Source organism: Equus caballus, chromosome 7, assembly GCF_041296265.1.
Source record: "Equus caballus isolate H_3958 breed thoroughbred chromosome 7, TB-T2T, whole genome shotgun sequence".
Lineage (NCBI taxonomy): Eukaryota > Metazoa > Chordata > Mammalia > Perissodactyla > Equidae > Equus > Equus caballus.
Genome location: NC_091690.1, coordinates 91,187,571 through 91,213,394, shown reverse-complemented (window position 1 = coordinate 91,213,394; position 25,824 = coordinate 91,187,571). Strand labels below are relative to the sequence as shown.

Genomic DNA, 25,824 nt, shown 5'->3' with positions numbered 1-25,824 from the left:
CCTGCTCTCTGTGCCTCAAACACACGAAGCTCAACCTCCTTTTAGGAACTTAGCACTCAGCATCCCCTCTGGATGGAATGTTCTCACAGAACCTGCCATGGCTTATCCTGACCCTTATTCACACTTTGGTTCAAACAGGCCAGTGCCTCAATAGGCCTTTACCTCCTGTCCTTTATAAAATACCTCTCCTGGTCACACCAATCATGTCCTAATCCTTTACCCTCATTTTTTTTCCTCACAGCACTTAGAACCGAAATAGCAAGTAGTTGGGATGTTTTTTACAATCACCGTTTCCCTGTCTGGAAAATAAGCTCTGTGATGGCAGCGATTCAGTCTGTCCTGTACCTGCCGGGCACCCGACACCAAGAACAAAGCCCAGCATGCAGCAGACACTTAAATATTTGCTGAGTAAATATTGACATTAAAATCTGTTTTGCAACTCCTTAAATTCACCTGCTGATAATGAGGCACTAAACGTCTTTGTTTCAGGTCACGTGGGTAAAGGACAACCCACAATCTATCCATGGCTGTGGAGAGGGGCTCAGCTGTCAGAATCTGAAAACAGTTTGCAAGGATTCAGGAATGAGAATGAAACACCAAGTGTAGGGACTAAAACTGAGAAATATTCTCAAAAGGTAAAAGCCAATGCTTCATATATGTTTACATCAAATTTGCACTGCCAAATTGAAGTCCATAAACTAATTGAAGGAAAAGAGGAGCCAAATATTTATTGAGCAACTAGTATGTTACAGGTATTGTGGGACATCCAGGGAAATGTTTTATTTGCTGAGTCTACGTGCCATACTTCCACTAAAGGTTTTACACTTATTAGCTCACTTAACTCTCATATTATGACGTGATGAAAAGTCCTGCAATTGTTATCATTTCTATTTTGCAAATAAGGGTACAAGTTCAGATGGGTTAAAGGGATGCTGCAGGCCACATGTGTTGTGGAGCCGAGATGCAAATTCAGGTCTTTCTGGCTGCAAAGCCTGGGCTCAACTCTGCACCAGGCACCCTCCATCCCGTTGGTGAATCTGGTCATATGAACAAATGCTTCCTGAATCATCTTCATCTGGTCTTTGATTATCGGGACTACACAGACACACTTCTCTGGTTTGGTCCTTCACAGGTTAATACTCATAGGCCCTGCCTATCGATTCCCAAGATATACAACCACCATCATACTTAGGAAGAGAGAAATAATTTCCTTTCCTTCTTACCACTCAAGGAATCTACGAAGAGATGCTTTTTTAAAAAACTAGAAATAGACTGCTCATCTGATTCACATTCTCCCAACAGCCAAAGAGCTCTCTAATTTGAACAGAAAACAAGAAAGGTGAGAGTGCGTTTTTCCCCTCTTTTAAAGGTAATGTGATTACATGTTAAATATTAAGTGGAAAACAAAAACAATAAAATTTATAACGACAGTAACACCTGACATGTATTGATTGCATATCCTGTGCTAGGCGTTAAAGTGTTTTATATTGACATTTTATATAATCCTCAAAACCACTCTATGACATAAATACTAATATTCTGCACATAATCTAGATGAGAGACCAAACTTTAGGGAAGTTAAGAAACTGACACAAGCTCATTTAGTTAGGCAATCTAGTCCTGCTAGCTCCCAGCACTACAGTCATATCTCCAACACTCATGAACTTGGACTTTGAGTTGAAAGCATACTCTCTAAATACGTTACTGTAGCCTGTAAGTACTACATGTCTCTCAAATGACGCTTAAATTTGTGCCAAAACGCTTCTTCTGCCCATGGCAATTCCATAGAGCAGAGGTCCTAACTAAGCACAAAGGTAGCTGACGTCCCCACACAGTTTCTTGCATAAGAGCAGGGACTATCTCCTCCACCACTTTATCCTCAGCACATAAAAAAGGATGTGGAACACAGCTGACACTCAACAGATATTTGCTGTTGAATGATTTTCAGAACTGTCAAAATCAGTGGCTTGAAAGCAAAGCAGCGAGAGGCACACGGAAGGCTTTGGGTGTCCCAACCTTTGAAGAGCTCTCACTGCCAGGGAGGTGAGACCACTCTCTACTGCCTGACCAGGCCGGGGGCCTTCCTGCATCCTGCAAAGCATGGGCTTTGACTCCTGCCAGGCCCTCCAGTGGGCAAGTGTGTCCCCACAGCTCCAACAAAAACAAAATCCTGTTTCACAGCTCCAAAGCTACGAAGTCAAAGGAGCGTTCTTCGGTCATGCCAGCCTGACATGCTGCCTTCCCTCTGCCCTTCTTGATCACTCATAGCACATAGAATCATAGATTTGCCGAGACCTTAAAATAGAAGTCTCCACTCTCATGTCACAAAAGAAGAAAGAAGACAGCCATGGAAAGCTTTTCATCCAAAGTCATAAAACTAGTAAAAGTCAAAGCTGTGATGTGAAGGTAGGTTTTCTGATACTGAGTTCCTACTCTTTTTGTGATCCTCTACCATCTCTTCTTCCCGCCCCCCAAGGCAGGCCAATCCTGGAGGAAAGCACAACTGGCCCCATTGTCATGACACCACGAGCAGTGGTGTTCTGCTTTGGATCTGTGGGCACCTGTTTAAACAAAGAAGCAGGGGGAGTGCCAGAGGAGTTACATTTGCCAACAAGTGTTCAAAAGCATCTACAAAAATCAGCATGAAAAGGATGTTAAAGGGGAGACCAGCTGTCCGTCCTGACCCTGTGTCTCTAGTTCCCCCTCACAGAAAGCTCCCGATGTGCAAGGTTCTTTGATCACTCGTCTGAGAATTCCAAGTCACAAGTCAATAGTGCTTAATAAAACATCATTACGGCCTGAATGGCCTGAGTCAACACGCAAAAGTTACTTCAAATATTCAGTGAAACAACCACCAAAGAAAGAGTGTATCAGTAAGATGTTCACACATTCTTCTAAAACGTCTGTTAAAAAGTTTTAAATGTAAAATCAAAGGCATCCTTAAAAACAAAGTTCTACAAATCAAACAAAATTCTAGTTGCAATGCTCCAAATGACTGTAGACATGCATTTAGGGAAAAAAAAACAAAGGGAATAAAAACTGGCTATCCTTATGGCAAGCACTGTTGATAAAGAGATGAAAGGCCAGGATTCTGGGCTTCAAAGAGATAAGAGCTTAATAGGGCCACTGAAAGTCAATTTATAACCTAATATTCTCCTGTTATAGATGGTGAAACTGAGGCCCAAAGAGGTAAAATGACTTGCCCAAGGGCATGTAGTGTGTTAATCTGGATTCAATTAAGGCTCTCTACTAACCAATACCAAATTCTTTCCTCTCTATCCCATTCCCTTTAGCAAACTAATCATCAGCATTCATTGTGAATGTTGACCCAAATTAATTGCTACATATATAGACGGCAGTGCTGTTTCTAAACATAAATCATCCAAAGTTATATTCACAGAAGCCAGCTTCTGACTTTATTATTATATTACAAATATATTATATATTTTACATCATTAATATTATCCTTATAGTAGAAATAATTTTCAGAAGTGAGTAAATGGGCACCATAGTTGGTGAGCATGCACATCCTAGTTGCAAGAGGGAAAAGCTCCACCGTGAGGCATCCTGACACCCCTCCCTGCCAGGGTGCACTGGGCCCCAGATGCTCAGTGTGTATTGTAGCCCATGTCCACTCAGGTTTTGAAACAATTATCTGATGTCATCAGATGTCCTCAGATAATCTTTCCTTGCAAGCCAAGCTGCATAGCCCACCAATGCCCACCTGTTGCTGACCCGCCCACTTAGGAACCATGACAACACGGCAGGATTAGTTCTGCGCATTTCACACACGCGGTCCTCACCTTTCCTCTACCTACAAGAACAGAGCCAACTGATTGCAAAGCCCCAAAGAACACACTGCCAACCAATAAATACAAAATACTGACCTTCTTGCAAAAGCCTGTGGGCGTCTGGGGACCAATTGCATAATGTATTTGTGCTCTGCATTAAAAAGTCGGGGCTGTAACATTCTTTTCTTTTCTGAATTATTTAACAACAGCAGGGAAAATGGACAACCACAGATGTAAAAATAAAGAATAAAGCAAGGTTCTTTCAGCTGCCTGGTTGCTTAGAGATATTTTCTGGCCCTGACTCTGGAGTTCCCACGTTTACCCCGTGGAACTGAATGTCGAGGCCTTGTTAACAATAACGGGACATGGGCACTGAATGCCCTACATGTTGTGTGCCCCTTCCTGAATTCTGCTCTTCTAGAAGAGCTATTGTTCTAGTAATAGTTAAGCTATTAAAGCTTTGCTTTCCATTTAAAGGAAAAATACCGTAATGTCCCGTTCATCCAATGGCCGACTTATATCATCTTCAACTCTTCGGAAGACAGCCATGGCCCAGATTCTAGGAAAAGAGTCTCTGAGGCATATAACAGTCATGAACCCATGTACTTCATTCCACCAGAGAATGCCAGACACACTCGTAAGCCAGAGAAGGGATGACTGGAGTTTACTGATTTAGCAAGCGGTCTGATCAAATCCTGAGTCAGTGAGTAGATGACTATTCTGTCCGCTTGCTGCTCCCACACCTAGAACACCGCTATTCCAGGTATCAGCACAGCTTCCTCCTCCCTTCTCTCTGTCTCTGTTTATACGCCCCTTATCAGTGAGACCTCTCGAGACCAACCCAAACAAAAGTGAAACACTGCCCACCCAGTACACCCATCTCCCCTCCATCGCTTTATTTCTTGCCACAGTTTTTCTCACCTTCTGGCATATCTTATATTCACCTGCTTACTGTTGACTCCCTCAACTAAAACCTAAGCTCCATGAAACAAATCAGCCCACCAAAAGCAAAGTTCTGTCTGTTTTATTCACTGATGCATTCCTGACATCTACAATAATACCTGATGCATAGGTTTCTCAATTGATATTTGTTTAATGAATGAACAAACAGAATGAATACAACACTCTGAGCTATAACAGAAGCTGATGCCCAATATGTGTTAGGGAAGCCAGGAAAACTCTGGTAAACGTTATTTCTAGAGTTGACCCAGTAACATGAAGAGATATCTCCCTGAAGGCAATTTTTTTTTATTGTGGTCAAATACATATAACATAAAATTTACCATCTTAACCATATTTAATTGTACAGTTCAATTCTATTCATATCGTTGTGAAACTATCACCAATACCCATCTCCAAAACGTTTTTTTTTTTTGAGGAAGATTAGCCCTGAGTTAACATCTGCTGCCAATCCTCTTCTTTTTGCTGAGGAAGACTGGCCCTGAGCTAACATCTTCCTCTACTTTATATGCGGGATGCCTATCACAGCATGCCTTGCCCAGCAGTGCCATGTCCACACCCGGGATCCAAACCCGTGAACCCCAGGCCACCGAAGCAGAATGTGTGCACATAACCCTTGCACCACCAGGCCAGCCCCTCCAGAACTCTTTTTATCTTGTAAAATTGAAGCTGTATACCCACTAAATAATAACTCCCCTCCCCTCAGCCGGTGGCAACTGCCATTCTGCTTTCTGTCTCTGTGAACTTGACTACTCTAGTACCATATCTAAGTAGAATCATATAGTATTTGTCTTTTTGTGACTGACATTTCACTTAGCATAATGCTGTCTATGGTTCATCCACGTTGCATCATATTTCAATATTTCCTTCTCTTGTAAGGCTGAACAGCATTCCATTGCATGCATATACTGCATTTTATTTATCCACTTAACTTTCAAAGGACACTTAGGTTGCTTCCACATTTTAGCTATTGTAAAATAATGCTGCTATCAACATGTGTGTTCAAATATCTCTTCAAAACCCTGCTTTCAATTATTTGCAGTATATATCCAGAAGTGGAATTGCTGAATCATATGATTTTTTATCTATTTTTACTTTTTTGAGAAACCGCCAAACTTTTGCACAATAGCTATACCATTTTGCATTCCCACCAACAGTGCACAAGGGTTCCAAATTTCTCCACATCCTTGCCAGCACTTGTAATTTTCGTTTTGTGGCATTTTTGACCCTCACTCTCTCATTTAAACCACCACTTGTCAGGTTCAGTCATAAATAATCATGCACACACATTAATGAAGTAAATATTAAAGGTCAAGAAAATAAGATTCAAGGACAAAAGCTATAATAACGTATCCAAGCATAGAGTCAAGAGGAAAAAAGAGATAGAAAAGAGATGAAATAAAATACATCATGTCCAAACAGTAGTGAATTCAAAACTCCAGCAGCTGTGAGAGGTAAGCATGATAACATGTGAGTGCTATTTTGTGACATGTTGGTTTTCTAAATCCTAAAAATAGATAGAGGGCACAGCTCTCTGGCCTCCTTCATGGGCTTGGCGCCAAAGCTGTGAGCTGCTCCAACCTGTCCTAAAAAATAAATGGTTTGCTTGAGGCCAAGAAAAGCATCACAAGACACATCTTCACTTGATTTCCTCCCCTGTGAGGTAAGCCGCTCAGCCTGGGTGGCTGTGACCTAAGAGTTATTGAGTACCACACTCTCTGGCTTAGACAGGAACTGGACCTCACCCCTCCTCACACTGATGGGCAGGGTCGCTGTCTGCTGCCTCTGGTCAATGCCACATTTTTAATATAACCAAGTCAAATGGATCACCTGCTTGGGGAAAAAAAGGCAGCTCTCTTAATGAGAAAATACTCCAAGGTTTTGGAGAATCCACAAGCAAGAGCCCTCTGTGCCCAGTTCTTCAATAGTTCATCGAAATTCAGAATCGAGTGACTGTAATTTGCAGGTGTTTTCTGATGCCTTCTATGTCTCCAACATCCAGCAATTTCAAACCCCTGATACTCGAATGCTTTTCCTCCATTCAATTCATCAACCAGAATGGGAAATCAGTGCCAAAAGGGGGGGAAATTGCTAGCTGATCTAGCATAATACTCTTTGAATTTTAAAGGGCAAAGAACCCAATGAGAAAACATAAATATGGGAAACACACCATATAAAGGAGGCAGGAGCTCACCGGAGCACCTCCGTCTAATTTCAAAGGGTTCTTATTTAAAAGAATCATGCAGGTCCTCACACTGCCAAGATATGTGTTAACATTACATGGTTCCCTAGGGCCCTACTTTTCCTTAAAATGCCCTTTGATGAATAACACCTGAGAAACTCTGTGTCCTCCTCCTCGGTGACTCCCTAGGCATGTGTATTTCCTGCTTGGGGCTGGTCCGAGCTTTGCTCTGTGACTCACTCTTCATCCAAACGGAGGCGAAACAGTGATCACCAGCCACCCTAATAGAGGAAGAATAAATCCATGCATATGATAAAGCCAGATGAAGACAGAGGGGCAACTGGATGGTAAGACCTCTCCAGTGAGGTAGAAGCTGTAATAAGGCATCCACAGGAGAGAATATTTTGCAGCCATGAACAGTTACATTTTTGAAGTAATTTTATTAATTTGGGCAATGCTCATGAAACAAGTGGAAAAAATTTAAATACTGCCTGGTAGCTACAGTGTGATTTCCACAATGTAGAAGGAAGAAATACTCGAAACAGGGTTGAATTATGGATAGTTTTTATTTTCTTCTTATTCTTCTGAATTTCTCAATGTTCCTATAATATACATATATTACTTTTATAAATAGAGTCTCTTTTATAATTTTATTAAACTTGCTGTTTTCTTTCCATGGCTCTGTGTGCTGCAAATTCCTTCTAAGGACATTTCCCAGCTGCCAAAGACCCCATCCTGGAGTCCTACCCTGGACCAAGTTTCTGACCCTCCATCCTTCTCCTGAAAGCAATTTGTCCTACAGCCTCTCCCAAGGGCTAACCAGATGCCAGCAGGCAGAGCTGATAAATGCCAAAGGTGTTCACGGTTTAAGGGGCTTCCTTTCTCAGGGAACAAACTTAAATTTGTCAAGGGAGCTTTGTGGAACATATTCCAAAGCTCTGGTTACAACAACTCACAAACTAATGCCTCTAGAAGGCGATATTTTCTTTACATAAAGGACTGTACTCCTTGCTAGTTACAAACCATTGTGAAATCCACTTTTCGCTGGTCTCCTTCTTAACCCGTCAGCCTAAAGCCTCTGACTGCAGGCTCGTGTTCCCAGAGAACCCGGACACTGTCTACAGAGACTGAATTTCTCAAGGCAAGAGCCTTTCCAAATGTATTTAAACATGTTGTGGAGTCCTGTGAAGTACTTCAGGAGCCACTCGGTGAGAAGAGAGGAGGAAAAGAAATTTGGTGAATAGGTTTTAGGGCTTCAACACTGAGCACCATCTAAGAGTCAGTCATTGGGTTGGGCTTGTTCATATGTTTAAACCTTAAAACGCAACCCTCTCTCTTGGTGTCATAAACTGAGGCATTTTGGGAATCTCCCCAACATCCCAAAGCCTGGAAGTGGCAGAGCTGTGAGTTAAATAGGATTCTCTTTGCCCCAAGTCCCGGGCTCTGTCATTCTAATAATGTCTGTTGTTCACAGAGCATCTGCAGACCGCACGGCCTCAGCATTTCAAAGGCATCTTCAGAAGAGCTCTGATGGAGGTTGCATTTGAGTCTCTGGAGCTAGAAGGCCAACGTTTCCTATTTCTGCTCAACTACTATCTAGCCTGGGGCTATGGACAATTCCTTAATCTCCCTGCATCTCAAGTCAGACTCCTCACCTGTGAAAGAGAGAGAGCGATGGCTAACATTCACTGAGCATGCGCTCTGTGCTCAGCCCTCTTCCAAGCACTTTATAAATAGTATCTCACTTATTCCTTGGAAGATTCTGGGAGAAAGGCATGTCCATTTTTCAGAAGACGATTCAAGCTGATGCTGCTACAAATGCCTGGAGTTGGGCAGGAGCCAGGCCTGCTGCTTCAGAGCCTTCTGTTTTTCCACCTCTACTCAGGTCACCTGCAGGTCACATTGCAGGTCAACAAACGTGGAGACAATCTATTTCTAAAGCTCCAGGCACCCCATTACTTCTCAATTCTGTTGCCATCTCCCACTCAACACTAAAATCAACCTCCTTCAGACTCTCTCCCGTGGAAAACACATTCTCTCTACCATGTAGCAATTAATGCCTTTCTTCTCCCAGCACCTACACTCTTCCTGATGCGGGCTGGGTGAGCCAAGGAGTCAAAAGAAAGATTTCTTGGACTCTCAAGGTCTGGCAGTAGTGCTCTTTTATTCAGAGAATAGCATGGAGTAGCATGGGGACAGGACCCATGGGCAGTGAAGAACCACAATGGGTTGAGGGCAGGGCTAAATTTATAAGGCGTAGGTATGTGAGTTATTTCTTTACAAGACAAAGGACAGATCATGTAAAAAAAGTTTTTAAAATGGTATCAGTGCAGGTGGAGTCTAGTTATCGGGTGATCCTATAACTTTGGCTAGGAATCAGGTCGAATCAGGTCAGGACATCCTATACTTCCCGGAGGATGATATAGAGCCATATGGAGGCCAGGACACCTTGGGCTTCTCTCCCTGGGGCAGCCTGGATCCTCATCATTCCCTCATCAATATGGGGATTGATTGCCCATACCTCACAATTTAGCATTCAGTTATCCGTCCTATAAAATTATTCTCCTTAAATGTAAATTTTATGTCCCTCAAAGAGACTATAACCTCGTAGGGGTCAGGAACCATACCTTACAGAATCACGGAACTGGAAAAGTAGCAGTTCGCAAGGTTATGTTTTTTAAAGATGCTGAACTCTTTTCAAAAGAAAATTTATTTGGAATCCCGGTCCTTCTGACTGAAAACTACTGAGCCAATTAACCTTAGTCTTTCAAGGTCCAAAGGGAAATGCTGAGTTAGCGACACTCATTCTGGGAGCTGGCAGCAGGGCAGGACCAGATCTATGTTGACAGTCTCATCCAGGAGTTGCTTTGCTATGGAAATCCTGGGTCTTTTCTGTGTCCCCTCAGTTACTCTCTTTGTCTTGACCACAGTCCAGAAAAAAACTGGACCAACTGCCTCGAGTCTGGAAGCCCTACCAGAGGGTTTATAAACAACAGGGCAGGTGGGACGTGGCTATCATATCACCTTCCAGGATCCTCAAAGCAGGAAAAGAGCACCATAATTGCAAGTGTCCTTCAACTGTCATGTTGGCCAATCAAATTCTCCAGGAATATGCTGAAGCAAAGCCACTGATTTTAACCTCTTTAATTCAGACCCAGAATCTATGTCACTAAGGATGAAAGGCATTAGCATTACCAAGTGATAAATATTTTTTAAAAATTTAATTTAGTAGGATGACTCAGGAGATTTTGGAGGAATAAACTCAATGTCAACTTGGTCTATCATTTTCTGCTTTCTAAAATTTTAATAACATTTTTCTGATATTAAAACATAATGCAGATTCATAGCATTGTATTCCATTTCGTAGAAAAGTTGGAAAATGCATAAAATGTAAAGAAAAAATAACATGTATAAACATACACTCACAGATACTCTCTGTTACCTATTTATTTAGGGGAATACTCCCTGCCTGTGTTTCTATGTATCCATGAACGCGTGTGTGTGTGTGGCCATACATAATTTTTATTTGTTTATCATTTTAATTTGAAAACAGTATACATACTGGTTTGAATCTCATCATACTATACAGTGAGAATTTTCCATTGACACTCAAAGTCTTCTAAACATTTTAATATTCACTGTATTCCAATATATGGATATATTGTAACTTATTTAATCATACTTCCATTAGTTCATATTTAGGCTGCTTCCAGTTTCTTTTCTTATAAATAACAAATGGAATAAATGGCCACAATGAAAATCTTCTCAAGTAAGTAATTGCGACTGATTCTTTCCTTGGAATAACTTGCTATAAATAAATATTTCTAGGCCTTTTGATATATACTGCCAAATTACCCTTAAGAAAGTTTGTATCAATTTACATTCCTATCAGCAACTATGAAGGTGCCTATTTCCTGAACCATCTCCAGAAACAGGTGATCAACATATATATAAATATCTATCCATCTATATATCTACACACAGTCACATACATAAATTTAGTATAATTAGTATCTAATTGCATTTCTTTTAATTACTCCTAAGCTTGAAACAATATTTTCAAAACTTTGAATATACTCTAATACATGCTGTCCACTGCCTGTACAGTTGAGAATCTACACACAGAGATCTTCTTTGTTGACAATGGAACCCAAATTTTGTTTAGATGGAAGTTAGCCAAGTACTATAAAGGAAGCTGTGACCTACCCCGGCCTCAAGGATAAATCTTGATTCAAAGTAATTCTATTTACCTTTGTAAGATATATTTTATTAATAGGTATATTAAACAATTTTGGCCATTGAGACATGAAAACAAATCTGCTTGAGATGGACTTCTGATAACTATCCTTAGTCTTAAAAAAGGACCCTAGGAAGGGAATCCTCTTTTCCCTTCCGACTTTGGAACACAGGTAAGTCAGGATGTGGTCCCTGGAGTTGCTTTGGCCATTTTGAGATCCTGAAGACAGCCACGTCAAGTTTCAAACCATCATGCTGAAAATAACAAGCAAAGAGCTGGAAACTACCTCTGGCACTGATGATGTCACGGAGAAGCTGAATTAACTAATTCTGGAAACAATGTCCCTCTAGACTTTTTGTAATGAGAAAATAAATTTCGCATTTAAGCCAGTGGAGTTAGGTTAGTTTTTTTTTTAATTCTTTCCGCTAAAATCATCTGAACTGATATACCCACCCTGTCTCACTTTTTCCTTCACAACTCTGTGAGGACGTATAGAGGATACTGATGAAGAAGCAGGGAACTTAAGTGGTTTTCCAATTCATAAAGTAAATAAGTGGCATAGCCAAAGCCTGCAACCAGTAGAATTTATACACTAATTTATACAACAGATTTTAACTAGGAGAATTTAGAGCTTTCATTCTGGCCCAAGAATATTTATGTATATTCCCAACTATCTCAGATAAAGGAAACATAATCCAAAGGTGCCTCACTATACTTTTAAAAAGTACGGAAATAGCTGTACATATGCATTTACGAAGACTTTGATATGGAAATAAAGAATATAACATAGCTCGCAGGGTTATTAAAGAGAAACGTCCACTCACGGTATCGACCCAAATGTGGACATAAGCAGACCTGCAAGACTTCCCTCACCAATGTTGCCAGTGCTAAAGCATCCTCAATCAAACTCCTTCATGTGAAAGCTTAATTGTGATTCTGAATGCACAACTCCCAAAACAGAGTATACAGAAATATTAACAGGCCTTTTATGATGAATTTGGGTCAAGGGCAACACAGCACTTAATAGGTTTGTGCACAAAGACCCTGGGGGCAAGCTCCATCATTTATCCTAGTTGTTCTGCAGCAGCCAATGTGGTTGAGACTCTATAATACATGCTAGTAGAAAAAGAACTCCCACTTAAACCCAACGAAGAAGCCAAACGCTGGACAAACCCTTCACACTTATTTTCGCCCTGAAATATCAAGGGAAATGCCCTTTGATATCCAAAGACACATTTGCTGGCTTTAACAAATCTTAGCATTATTTTAACACTACTATTACGAAACGCAAAAAACATTTGGTCTTTGGCTTTTCCAGGACTACATATGAAAAACTAAAATGGCCCTGGAAAATCAAACGTTCCATGAATTTTCACCCCACAACCCTTGTTTAGAGGAGCCTCTTAATTTTTTCCTGGTTTCTCCTTTTGTTGACTTTGTTTCTTTCATATGTGATGGGTAGTGAAGCCGAGTCACAAATACGTATGTGCAAGTAATGTAGCTTTCTATTTCTTCAACTGAATGCAACGAATGGTTCTGTGCTCCTATTCTTCTGGGTAGTGGAATCATTATCTCACTCATTTTGAGGGTTCCCTGCTTGCATCAAGCTGTGTCATGGCTCTAGGGGATTCCCAATGACCAAGACATTGGCAGAGAGGAGACAGTCCGGTCCTTGGCCCATGGAACACACATGTCACTGTAGAGATGCTGCATCTATCTTTAGGGTCATTTGAGCCATCACAGCAGTCATGTCACAGTTGAAGACTCAGGATCTCTCCACGAGGCCCCACCTATAGAGACATCCCACATCCTTTCTCTCTCTAGAATCTTAAACATTCCAGACTGAAGCCTTGGAGGAAGGGTCCTTCCTCCAGAAACTGTCCAAGTTTTTGCTTTCATTACCTCCTGACCCCATACCACCCACCACCAGTTCAAGGGGAATCCTTTTCTAGTCTACAATATAGAGGGCAATTCTTTTTTATCTGAGGAAGACTGGCCCTGAGCTAACATCCATGCCCATCTTCCTCTACTTTATATTTGGGACGCCTACCACAGCATGGCTTGTCAAGCGGTGCCACATCTGCACCCAGGATCTGAACCGGCAAACCCTGGGCTGCCAAAGCAGAACATGCGAAATTAACTGCTGCGCCACCAGGCCAGCCCCGAGGGCAATTGTTTTGCCTCCTGATTCTCCTCTGACATTCTCTCTGACTCCAACCCTCTCCATTCTATGAAAGCAGGAGCTCTCAACCTTGAGAGCTTGCATGCTAGAATCACCTGGACATTTAAACAAAAACACCGAAGCCAGGTTAATGCAAGTAGTTTTGCATTCTAAAGCATGTGATATAGCATTTTTCACTCAAGTAAAAGTAGTCTACAGACCCATGATGGGAATTTCATTCTTATAGCTGTGTCACCTCTTCTGAGACTGAGAGCCAAGTAATTAGTAACTTGTCCTTTTAATGCTGTCAGATAGTCAGAAGTAAATAAGAACATGGATGTCCAAAACAAGCACGTGCTATAGGCTTCAAAGATAAGGATAAGCAGTGGATAGTTTACTACTGTGCTCTATCAAGTTGGAGAATGTTCTATTTTAGCCCCATTTCACATGGTTCTGCCCAATGAGAAAACACCAGGTATCTCACATTTGAAAGTGTGCTATATTTCATCAACCTTAGGAGGAAAGCATGAGAACGAGTCTAAAATTTCTAACAGTTAACTTCTACCCCTAAGTCTATTAAAGTGTTGCCTAACCTCTTCATTATAGGATACTCAATTTAAACCATTAAATTATTAGACGATTATTTCTAACTTTAAGCAAGCTTACTTGAAGTATTTCAAACATATACTTCCTTCAAGCTTTCTTCCACACCATTATCAAGAAAATAAAAATCTTTTCAGAAAGGTAATGGAACCTTCAGGGATACTTGTTATTTCACTTATTCCCTTTACTTCTTACCTTCACGGGAACTTTTTGGCATAAAAATGAATGCTTACGCATCACCGTCAAGTGCTGTCTCACTGCTGCGAGCTTTCGTCGTACATCACCAGGATCCTCCTGTAAAGCTGCCTGAGTAGCTCATGACCACATCTTAGCAAGACACCTACAGGCCAGCCCAGTGACACAGTAGTTAAGTTTATGCCCTCCGCTTCAGTGGCCTGGGGTTCACAGGTTTGGATCCCGGACCACTCACACTGCCCTCATTAAGCCATGGTGTGGCAGCATCCCACATATAAAATAGAGGAAGATGGGCAACAGATGTTAGCTCAGGACCAATCTTTCTCACACACACACACACACACACACACAAAACACCTAAACACAGGGAGTTTAACTGGGATAAATGAAAATCAGAGACCAACAAAGCAAGCAGGCTGGCCATTTCAAAAATCAGAGGCCACTTCAAAAATCAGAGGCCATTTCAAAAATCAGAGGCTACAAAGAAAAGCCCCCTCCAACCTCAATGCCAGGGACTCCTCCAGTTTCAAAACTCATAAAACAGGAAGGGCAACTCAGGGTCTTTATAGGAAAGAAAGTGATTTAGACTCACACCCAAACTCCAAGGCCCAAATCTCCCCATGTCCAAGGTCAAATGTTTTAGATTTCAGCCTTTCAAAGGCCAAGGAAGCTTTCCGAGAAAAGAGTACTGGGGTCTCATATATAATTCATGGGCATGTCAGGGAATCCCCAGTCCCTAGGGATTTTTCAAGTTCTAGGTCATTATTCCCAATGTTGAACCCTCAGAACTTTATTATCCCATGAGACACAATTTTTGCACTTAAGAAAAAAAGTAAGAAAGAGGTAAAGTTTCTTCTCTGTTTAATACATAGCCTTTTGGCTAAGCTCAAATGTAAATCTTGCTTGCTTATAGGTCCAAAAGAGCTTTGCCCATTAAATTGTTTAGCTCTCAGCATTAATTGTTTAGGTAATCTCTTTTTTGTCCAGGAATTTTAGTTATAATATGTAAAAGAAAGGTAAATAAGATTTGGCCTCCTTTAACTCTAGGTTCACTAATTTTTGGTCGAGTGGAATTTTCAACATGACTACTGACTTCTAAAAAGTTACTGACAGACTAAATGATTTACTAAAACAAAGGAAAAAAATGTCATCTACTTACTTGGAAAACCAACTGAACAGTGGCAGTGGATGCTAATTGATTTGGGACAGAGACTAGAATGGTCTTTGGAAATAAGGAATGTCAATATTGAGAAATGCTGTGTCAGGAACTCAGAACAAACAGAGGATGCCTCCAGGCCTGTCAATCTCTCCCAGCAAACTGTCTTCTGGAAATGAATCATCTGAAAAAACACCTCACAGCAGCAGCCATCTGTGACACGCCGCATTCATTACACAGGCAAGCAACCACTTGGGGGAAGAAGTCTTCTTCGCCAATAAAGAAATGACAGAGATTAGAGGTGGGGACCTGCTACATCGTGGATGGTAAAGAGTACATTTGACCTAACAGGCTTCTTTTCAGGACACCAAGGGAAATGTCAGGGTTCCAGCTGACTATGCAAGCATCTACTGGAGGCCCTTGAATCTGGCCTAGAGGAGAAATGACCATCAGGGAGAATGCCTGTCTCTCAGCTCTCCTCATTGCCATCCATACCCCACCGTGAGATCCTAACGCGACCAGTCCCCGCACGCTAACATGCCTCAGTAAACTCCTACAGTTCCTCCGGGTGAAAGCATTCCAAACACTTCAGCCTGGCAATCAAGCACCTTTGTCTTATTGCATTTTGCTTGTACTTCCATCAGAGTTCTTAGCACAATGTGTTTAATACAGTAATTATTCCTTAAGACTACTTTCCCCATCACATTGTGAACTGCTATTGAAAAAAGGTTACAACAGCTCCTCCTGTCAAAGGAAACAAATTTGTTGTGAATCTGTTAAGGGTTGGTCACTGTGGTATTCAATAGCACCATTCACTGAATAGTTTTGGTTCTCTACCCTCCTGGACGTAAGGCAGAAGTGAATTCCCTGTTCCCATGGTTGGCAGGGGACTAGTAATGAGTTCTAGTCAATGAGCTCTGGGGGGAAGGGATACGTGTCACTCCCTGGTAACAACATTTAATGGCTGATGTGGGAAACTCCAGGCTCTCTTTTCCCCGTCTTGGTGACCAGCAATGTTCCCAATGGTGACTATTCCATCAGTTCGTGTCCCAAAGTAATTACAATGAGCAGAACCCCCCAGTGATAGACATTGCATGAACAGGAAATAAAACCCCGTTATTTTAAGTCATTCATATTTGGGGTTATTTATTACTGTAGAACATCCTATCCTGACTGATAAAGCGCCATGATAAATATTTTCATATATGTAATTTGATGTTCACAATAACCTATAAGTATCACAGATGTGAGCAATATTTTACAAATGAAATTTAGAGCAGTAAATACTTAGGCCAAGGGCAAGTAGTTTAATTCATTCCTTCATTCAATAAATATTTATTGAGCACTGCTCTGTGCTAGGCTAGGTTCTAAGCAGCCGAGAGTCATAAAAAGACAGGGAAGAGGACCCCGCCCACAGAGCTCACATTCTAATAGAAAGAGACAAATTTCTATAAATCATATATAAATAACAAAAACTTCAGATGGCGGTAAGTGATATTCAGAGACTTAAAATCAGGTGATACGGCAGAAAAATGGTGGCTAATTATATAAATAGGAAAAAACTTCTGAGATGATCATTTTTAGGCTGAGATCAAAATGACAAGAAAGAGCCATTTATGCAGACACCAAGAGGAAAAGGCTTCTAAGAAGGAGGAACAGCTCATGCAAAGGTCCCAAGGCAGAACAAGCTTGTTGAACGAAAAAAAGTCAAAGGTCAGGGTGTCCACCTCCTAGCGGACAAGAATGGAAATGGCACAAGATAAAGTCAGAGAGGTAGAAAAGAGAAAAGCCATAGAGGGTTTCATAGCAAAACAAGGAGTATGGATTTGATTTTCTGGGTAATGGAAAAACTCCATGAGAGTTTTCAGCAGATTTGTATGATTTCTGCTTTAAAAAGCCTGCTTTAGCTGCTATGTGGAGAGGGAGTTATGGTGGAGCAAGGCCGGAGCAGAAAGTGCAGTGTGGGGTCCCCTGCAGAAGTCTCCCCATTTGGCAGTAGAGGATACGGACATACACGGACACACCCAAGACAGGGTGTGGAGGGTAGAGTCAGCGAAACTGGTGTGTGGACTGAGTGGAGGGCAAGGGAATGCCAGCAATCAAGTAGGACCCCTAGCTTTCTGGGCAGACGGTGTTTTCCTTTGCTGAGATGGAGAAAACTGGAAGAGGACGTGGTTTGCAGAGGTGGGAGGAAATCACGAGCTCTGTCTCACACACGTTAATATGAAATGCCTAGTAAACATCTGTGGGTAGATGTCAAGTGAACATATGTATCAGAAGCTCAGGAGAAAGACCGGAACTGGGTAGAAATGTAGGAGTTATTGACATAGGGATGCTGCAAAAGTCAGAAGATTGAATGAACCATCTAAAAAGAATATATATGTGAACAGGAGAAAGCGGGCCAGGGCAGAGCTCTGTGGCCATCTGATTTTTACAGTGTCAGCAGAGGAAGAACAGCTAGGGACATGGGGCAGGAGTGGCCAGTGAGAGAGAACGAAAATCAGGAAATATGATGTCTCAAATGTCAAGAAAAAAATGTGTCTAAAAGACGAAGGTGGAGCAAGCTCGGCTAAATGCTGCCGAGAGGTCACGGAAGATAAGAACACCAGATTTAGCAAAATGTTGCTGACCTTGATAAAGGTAGTCTCTGTGGAATGGTGAGTATGGAAGCCTTATTGGAGGGGGTTGAGGAGGGCAGGTGAGGTGAGTGCACGTAAATGAGAAGAACAGCCACAGACAATGAAATTAAGAAGCTCTGCTGTGAACAGAAGCAGAAAAATGGAGCAGTAAGTGGGAAGGAATCTGGGACCAAAGGAAGATTTTTTTAAGGAAAAAAAGCTTGCTCACAATTCTACGACCTGTGGAAGTCCAAAGCCCTCATGGAGACTTCTGACATCCCTGGGAGGAGGCTGTGTGACAGCGATGCACGTGTGTTTAAGTGTATGTTGGGGGGCAGGATAAGGGATAGGAATGGTTACTTTGCAATGGTTACCTCCACCTCCGAGGTCTCAACGCCCTATACACACGTGCACCATTTCTGTCGTCCACCATGTTAACACACCACTGGATTGGGGGCGGGGGAGGGTCTCACCCAGCATTCACGATGGGTAGACTTTGCAAAGGTTTGAGGGTCACGAGGAAGACTTGCAATGCCCACTGCATAGCAAAACAACGAAAACACCTATGTTAAAGATTCCCACCCTTCAAAGTCCTCTCAGCCACCCTTCCCCTGGGGGGTTTTCACCGGCCCTCTGTCCTCCACAGTACCCAGCCTTCTCTTCTCTGGCTGGTTCCTCTCTCATCCCTCTTGCTTTTCTCTCTTTTCTTCTCTCTAACTTTTCTGTTCCCTCTCAGACAAAATACAAACACACAAGCAAAACACAAGGTTTGTGTGTGCATGTGTGAGCGTGTGTGTGTGCAGATTTTTTCCTGTAGAGCTACACCGTCTGTTTTGGGGGTGGAGAGGAGCACTTGGGGGCCCACTGATACCCGTACCCTTGCCTTTCAGTCCAAACAACACAGTGGTCTTTCTAAAAGTAATTCTGGAGCCAGTTCTTAAAATCATACATCTTCTGTTTTGTTCCATATATAAACCACCAGGCCAAGCATCTGAACTCAACATGCTGTCAGCAAACACCAGCTCTTGCCTCCCCGCTCAGGGAAAGAGTAAGAGCAGAGGCGGGATTCTGATATAATTCCAACACAGCAGGACGGTCATCAAGGTTTACTGAGTTGCATGATACGGCGCTGTTGTTTTGGGAGGATATTCACTGGTTTCTTCTAATCTTAGGGTCAAAGTAGTCAAGACCTGGATTTACTATTAAGGACAAATAGTCATCTGTAACATCACAGATTTTTAAATCGTGCTTGTTTATAGTTCCAAAGGAGTTCTGCCCCCTTAAAATGTCTAGATCTCAGCATGCTATGTTTATGCAATCTCTCTCTTTTTTCTCTAAGAATTTTAATTACAATATGCAAAAGATATATAAATGAGATTTGGCCTTCTGTGGCCGCCAGAACCTTGCATCAGTCTGAGATTGCCATCCCCTTAGTTGAAGAACAGTAACGTAGAAACATACAATAATCGATGGCAAAGGTATTGGACATACGACCATGCATTCCTAACTTTTGCAACTTTCTGCACTTCTAAAAAGGTCATTCAGAATAAAATACCTCTTCAAAAGAGTCGCATTCCATTCTGAGTGAAGAATTCACTTTTTACATGCCAATGTTACTAAGACAAAGAGAAATACACAGGCATCAGAGAAAGGTACAACATGACCGAAATCTTGTGTTCAAGGGGCTTTTTTCTTACAGGTTTCACGTTGGTCATTTAAACACATTTGATGAAGAGGAGAAAGACTCAGAATCTTCTACTATCCTTAACCAATTTACCATTCATGTCTCCATATACTTCAGTGGAAGTATATTAGAATCCCAAACCAAAGGCCCCCTCAAAGCCAGCACTGATCACAGGAAGGCACCGAGTGCAGTCCCTGGAGCTTCAGTTTAGTACTGATAGCCCCGTGATACAGGAGAAGTGGGGGGAACTGACACTCAGCATCTTTCAATCACAAGTCTTGACTGGCTCCCATACACCCAATCCCTGTCCACCAGGTAACCCTGCTCTCCCCTCAAATTTAATCCTTGTCTTTCCCATTAGGAACAAAGCCCATTTTCTTATATACAAAAACATTTCATCATGATGGAAGGAAAGTAGTTTGATACTTTTCTATTTTTGGAACTGATGTCTCTAAGTCCCCCAGTGTTACTATAGGCAACTGGGACTTCAATGTCAAATCATACACCCATGCATGCATGCACGCACACACACATGGGCAGAAATACTGGGAGTGGAAATAAATTATGCAGACAAAATTTCTTTTATGACCACTTTCTTCTCAAAAGGTGAGCATAAAATAATGCAACAGCAGCACTAGTTAGGTAAAAATAGTACTTCGTGCACTTCAAGCTAAACATAACAACACAGATATGGGGCAGAGAAGGGTTGAGTCAGAAAAACAACATTGCTTCTTAATACTCACCTGTACAAGAGAAATCATCCACGCGAATGTATCCCGGGACACAGTCACACCGATATAACCCAGGCAGGTTGACACACACAGTATTGGCACGACAGTAATGCATCTTAGCAGCACACTCATCGATATCTGAAGGAGGAAAAAGAAGCAATATCACGGTTAGTGGAGTGATTGAACCAGAGTGTAATCATCTCACAACGGCATTAGAAAAGGTGAATGCCCATTGAAGCCAAGAGGAAAAGCAAGAGGCAGTCAACACAAAAGCTTAAGAGCAAGTTCATCTGGTGCATTAGATCCCACCTTGAGCTGAAAGTATTTCTAGAAAGATGCATAGTGAGACACAACAGTTAAGAACCTAAGGAGTGTAAAGACTGAATCTATTATTATTAACTTCTCACCAAGGAGGATGCTTGACTTAAACGTCCAAAATCAAGGAGTTTTGAGTCCAGTGAGTTGATACCAATTAATATTTATTAGGTGTCCACTGTGCATGGTGTAGCTTTTATCAGAGAGATCAAGGGAAGCCAGCCCTTTCTGCTTGTGTATCTTACTAAGACAAGCTTTAATCCATCTGTCACAAAATGGTGGTGCAGCCAGTTTCTCGCATGTTCTACTGTGAATACAGGCAGCAGCTGTTGTCTAATGCAAATTAATGTCTTTTATCTCTTGACCTGGAGATCCATCCTATGTGGTAGAATGGGCTGACTCAACAAAAAGATCTTATTCTCTCTAGCAGGGAAGTCAGAGAATTACCTGCTTTCTCATAAGAGTTCATGATAAGAATTAAAATAACCTACAAACTAAAGTACAGAGTTTGGTCTTTTCTGGAGGTGACGTTCTCAAAAATGGCTTTATGTTCATTTACTCAGACTGCTTATGTGTGACAGCCAGGGAGAGGAATGGATATAAGCACAGCATGGGAATCCAAGATAGGAAATAGAGTTCTAATTCCGGTTGTGCTAGTCACTAGCCTATGGCTTGCATTTAACTACTCTGAGTCCCAGAATCCTCATCAGTTTGTCACAAAAGTCAGTTCTGAATGTACTGCTTTAAATCTTTAAACAACTATCTAATTTAATCTATATGCAATTCCACGGGTGAAGTAAAGCACTGCACTCATTTTAAAGTCTAGAAAATTGAGGCTTAGGGAAGTTAAATATCAGGCACAAGTCATCCTGTTAGGACATGCCACACCCAGGATTTGAACTCAGACGTCAATCTCTTTCTTGCTGTGATATGTCATGAAAGCACCTTGAAATGATAATTAATCAAATATAGTGTTACAGCTTAACATATTTAGTGAAATATAGCATTACGGTTACATATTTAACACAAATACAGTCTTAGAGTTTAATTATGATCATCATTAAAATCCTAATAGCCTTCATATGCAGAAACTGAAGATAGAAACAGCTATATTGGGTCACAAGAAATCTCATTTATCTATTGCTCTGAAAAGTAAAAGCAGATTGATTTATTTCCTAATAAAACACCTTGTAATAACATCAGATTCTTTTTAGTGCTAAAGATCTGTCAGCTTGTAAATAAAAGTTATTGTGCAGTAACTGAGGTCCCAGAAGGAGACGTGCATTTAGCAAGACTTCCATAACTATGATACAAGAACAAAACACCAGAAATTAGTGAGATAATTCAGGCAATCAACAAAGGGTTCTACCTGCACAATACCACGTGCATTCAAAAATGATCCAAGACAATGCGTAATAAAAATAAATGAACAACAGGAACAGAAAATCTATATAACATGATTACATCAAGCCAGAGTGTGGAGGGAACTCTTCCAGGAATTTGAGATAGAACAGTAACTGCACATGAGCATGAGGTGTAATTCAGATCTTTCTGGCAGTCAGGGCATTAGAATTCTTTAACAAGTTGGGTCCCAGCATCACTTAATCATTTTGCTTCACAGAATAGTGGATATCATGAAAGTCAAGAGGAAAAGTGCTTCAGGAAAAAAGTAATGATCACTTGTGTCACTTGCAATTAACAAGTTGAACAAGGGGCCGGCCTGGTGGCACAGTGGTTAAGTGCGCACGTTCCGCTTTGGCGGCCCGGGGTTCGCCAGTTTGGATCCCGGGTGAGGACGTGGCACCACTTGGCAAGCCATGCTGTGGTAGGCGTCCCACATATAAAGTAGAGGAAGATGGGCACGGATGTTAGCTCAGGGCCAGTCTTCCTCAGCAAAAAGAGGAGGATTGGCAGCAGATGTTAGCTCAGGGCTAAACTTCCTCAAAAAAAAAAAAAGAAGTTGAACAAGATAAAGACAGAACTAACCACTGGATTTGGTAAGAATAAGTTCACTGCTGACCTTGACTTCATAAGGGTAATTTTGGGAAAGTGGTACAGCAAAGACTCACTGGAATCAATTAAAGAGAGAATGGAAGACAAGGGAGCAGAGACACGAAAACAAGGCAAATCTTTTGAGATATTTTCCCACAAAGAAAAATGGGTTAATAGCTCCAGCGAAATTTGGTGTTGAGAGCCTTGTTTAAAGATGGAAAAGAGATCACAGCATGTCTGTATGCTGCTGGGAAGGATCCAATATGAGTGAAAAAATGATCATGTAGAAGAGAGAGCAGATCAGGGCAGGAACAGAGGCCTGGAGAGGGCAAGAGGAGCTGAGCTCCAGCACACAAATGGAGGGAATCATCTTCACAAGAATGAAGCCAAGGGATAAGGCACGAGGTGGAGATCGGTTGGCACATCTGGTGGTGGGAAGATGAAGTGGTTCTCCTTCGCTTGCTTCTATTTTCTCAGTGAAATGAGAGAGAGTAACACTTGAGGAGGAGGAGAGGCGGGAGCATCGGATGTTTAAGGAGAGGGAGAAGGTATTAAATAGTCATGTTAGGAAGAGGGCAAGAATTGACTAGGGCAAGTAGTAGGGTGGCTGAGAAGTCACTTGTGATTTGTGGTCCTAAATGTTAAGTGAAAGCAATCAGCATGGCTATGTGTTTGTCTCCAGTCTCGGTCAGCTACTGGAGGCAAGTACCATTTGGGGTAATTGGGAAGTTAGGTGTAACCAGAGTTGAGTTTTTAGATGAATAAAATGGGCAAAAAGAGATACAAGGGAACTGAGGAGTAAGGAAAGAGGTGATAACAATGACGTGCCAGGGAACCTCAGCTCTTCAGGAGAGAAGGGAGGACACGAAGAGGGAGGTGGATGGTGGAAATGGATTGGACATCATGGTGGACACTGTGCTGCACTGCCCAGATCTCTCTTCAGAACTAAAGGACCTAATCCCCCAGCTAATGAGAGTACTACCTGCTAAGGATCTTCAGCTGTTAGCCTTTTAGGGCAATCGTCCTTGGCTGAAGAGAGATGCCTCACCCATAGTCACACTCCCATCCTAAGGGCAACCTACAATGAAGACTGGCTCTGCTTTATTCTAGGTTCAGAGCACTCAATGGGATTGACCTGACTTCTCCCTCTGCCCAAACTGGCATGCTTTCCTTCCCCGAGAGGCGTTCATCCCCATAGCACTCCCTAATAAAACTTCCTGCATGCCTGTGTCCATCTCAGAGTTTGCTTCCTGGGGAAACTAAGCTGCAGCAGGAATCCTGGTGGAGGCAAGGAATCATTACCAGGAGGGTACTAGAGTGTGAGCTGGAAAGCTTGGAGATGGAGTTATAGAGTGGTGGGCTTGACATTAAGATTTTGGAGGTGATTCAGTTATTGTTGATTACAAGGTCCTGCATATGATTGTGAAAGAGTGGAAGAATAGACCCTTGTAAGTGAGAGGTTGGGAACACCACGAGAAGCCAGGCATTGGAGGGGGTTAGTTGGCATTAGCGTTGTTCATCAAATATTACCAGTTTTCCTCCTCCTGGGCCCATAACACAATTGTACTTCCCCATCCTGTTCAAAGTCAGGCGTGGCCATATGACTGACCAAGAAACCTGAGCAGAAGAGTATACCCCTAGGTGGAAAGATTAAGAGCCAGCATCTGGCTTAACACCTTTTCTTCTTCCTGCCGTGGAAATCCTGGAAGCACAGAGATGGAGACTCTTTAAGCCTGGGTCCCTGAGTGAAGACCAGGCCACCAGACAAGCATAATGAACATTTGCATGAGCTGGAGATACACTTTTATTAATTGACGCCATTGAGCCTACGTGACTAGCACAGAGGGTGACTATGAAGCATCTGAGAGGAGGAAATTAAGCTGGATCTTGAATAGGAATTCACCAGGAGAGAACGCAGGTGGGGCAACAGAAGGAAAATGATAGAGGCTAAACTTTCTTTTCTCGGCAGAGTTAGGAAGGGAGAGAATCATTTAGTTGTGTACATTCAAAGAACACTAATTAGCCCTTTACTAACCCCTGAGGCAGAGTGATGAACAAAATGCCATCATGGACCTCACAGCCTGGCAAGACATTGAGCGAAACTTCTAAGTTCTACCAAGAACGTGAGATCTTTTACCAGGGGATCTGACCTAGTCTGAGAGGGCCAGAGGAGGATTCCCTATGGAAGCGATGTTTCATCCGAGACATGAAATAGAAGTGAAACAGGTAAAGGGGAGAGGAACAACATCCCAGACAGAGATGAATGTTTGGGAAGACTTAGTTAGAAGAAGGCAATAAGCTCAGGCCACATCCCGCTGGGCCTTGCAGGCCATGTGAAGGAGTCTGGACTTTAATCAGGGTAGTGACCAGAAATCCAATTCCTGATTTCAAAATATCACTCAGCTGTACTGAAGAGAATGGATTGGAGCACGGCAAGCTGAAGGCTAAATCACGTTGGTGTTTTACTCACAGAGATGCAGCCACACTGACTCCATCTCATTCTGCTAGGATGCTCGGCCATTCTTTAAGATGAGAAACTAGTTAGGACTTGCCTTAGAGGCAGTTCAATCTTCAGCCGATGGGCCACAGCTGCCACCCAGGCTGTTGACTACAAGGAATGTTTCCCTGTCATGGACCCTTGTCAGCTCCTCCCAGAGAGAACCTCCTGGCTCATTTCTCTTAGGCGACCGGATAACTGCTGAGAGGTATCTGCCGCATCTAGATTTGAAGGCGTTACTTGGCTATGACAAGCTTACTTTCATTCAAACAGTCAAGCCATCTCCTTGGTTCTAGGATTCCGAGGACCTGAATAAAAATATTTTCAAAAAACCCCGCTGAGAATTTCCCTATACATAGGTTTATCCAGCGCTACACGAGTCACCCAGGACCCCATGGCCAGACATCCCTGCTGCTCTGCTGATGTGTCTTTGAGTAGGTTTTGTTTTCAATTCGTATCATTGGTCATTTCAGCTCTTGCATATCTAATAATTTCCTGGTACCAGTCCAGAAAAAGACAGCACCAAAATAAAGCAGAAAAGTTGACAAATGTACCACAAAATTAAACTGTCACAATCTTATCTTTGTTGTCAACCTCCAGATATAAAAATTACTCCCTGGTATAAATAAGGGGGAGGGGAGGAACGAAAGTAAGGTGTCTGGAGTCATCCAGGGGGGTTTCTTGAGACAAGGCAATGGAAGA

General features: G+C 42.1%; 1 protein-coding gene across 4 annotated transcripts in view; it reads right to left on the bottom strand.

Annotated features, from left to right (window-relative positions):
* The window catches only part of NELL1 (neural EGFL like 1), a 753,092-nt gene that overhangs the window by 372,728 nt on the left and 354,540 nt on the right, over positions 1-25,824 (bottom strand). For all 4 annotated transcript variants that reach the window (XM_023646175.2, XM_023646174.2, XM_070273436.1 and 1 more), the window contains exon 13: positions 20,331-20,456. In XM_023646175.2, the coding sequence (XP_023501943.1) occupies positions 20,331-20,456 (126 nt within the window). The remainder of the gene's footprint in view (positions 1-20,330; positions 20,457-25,824) is intronic.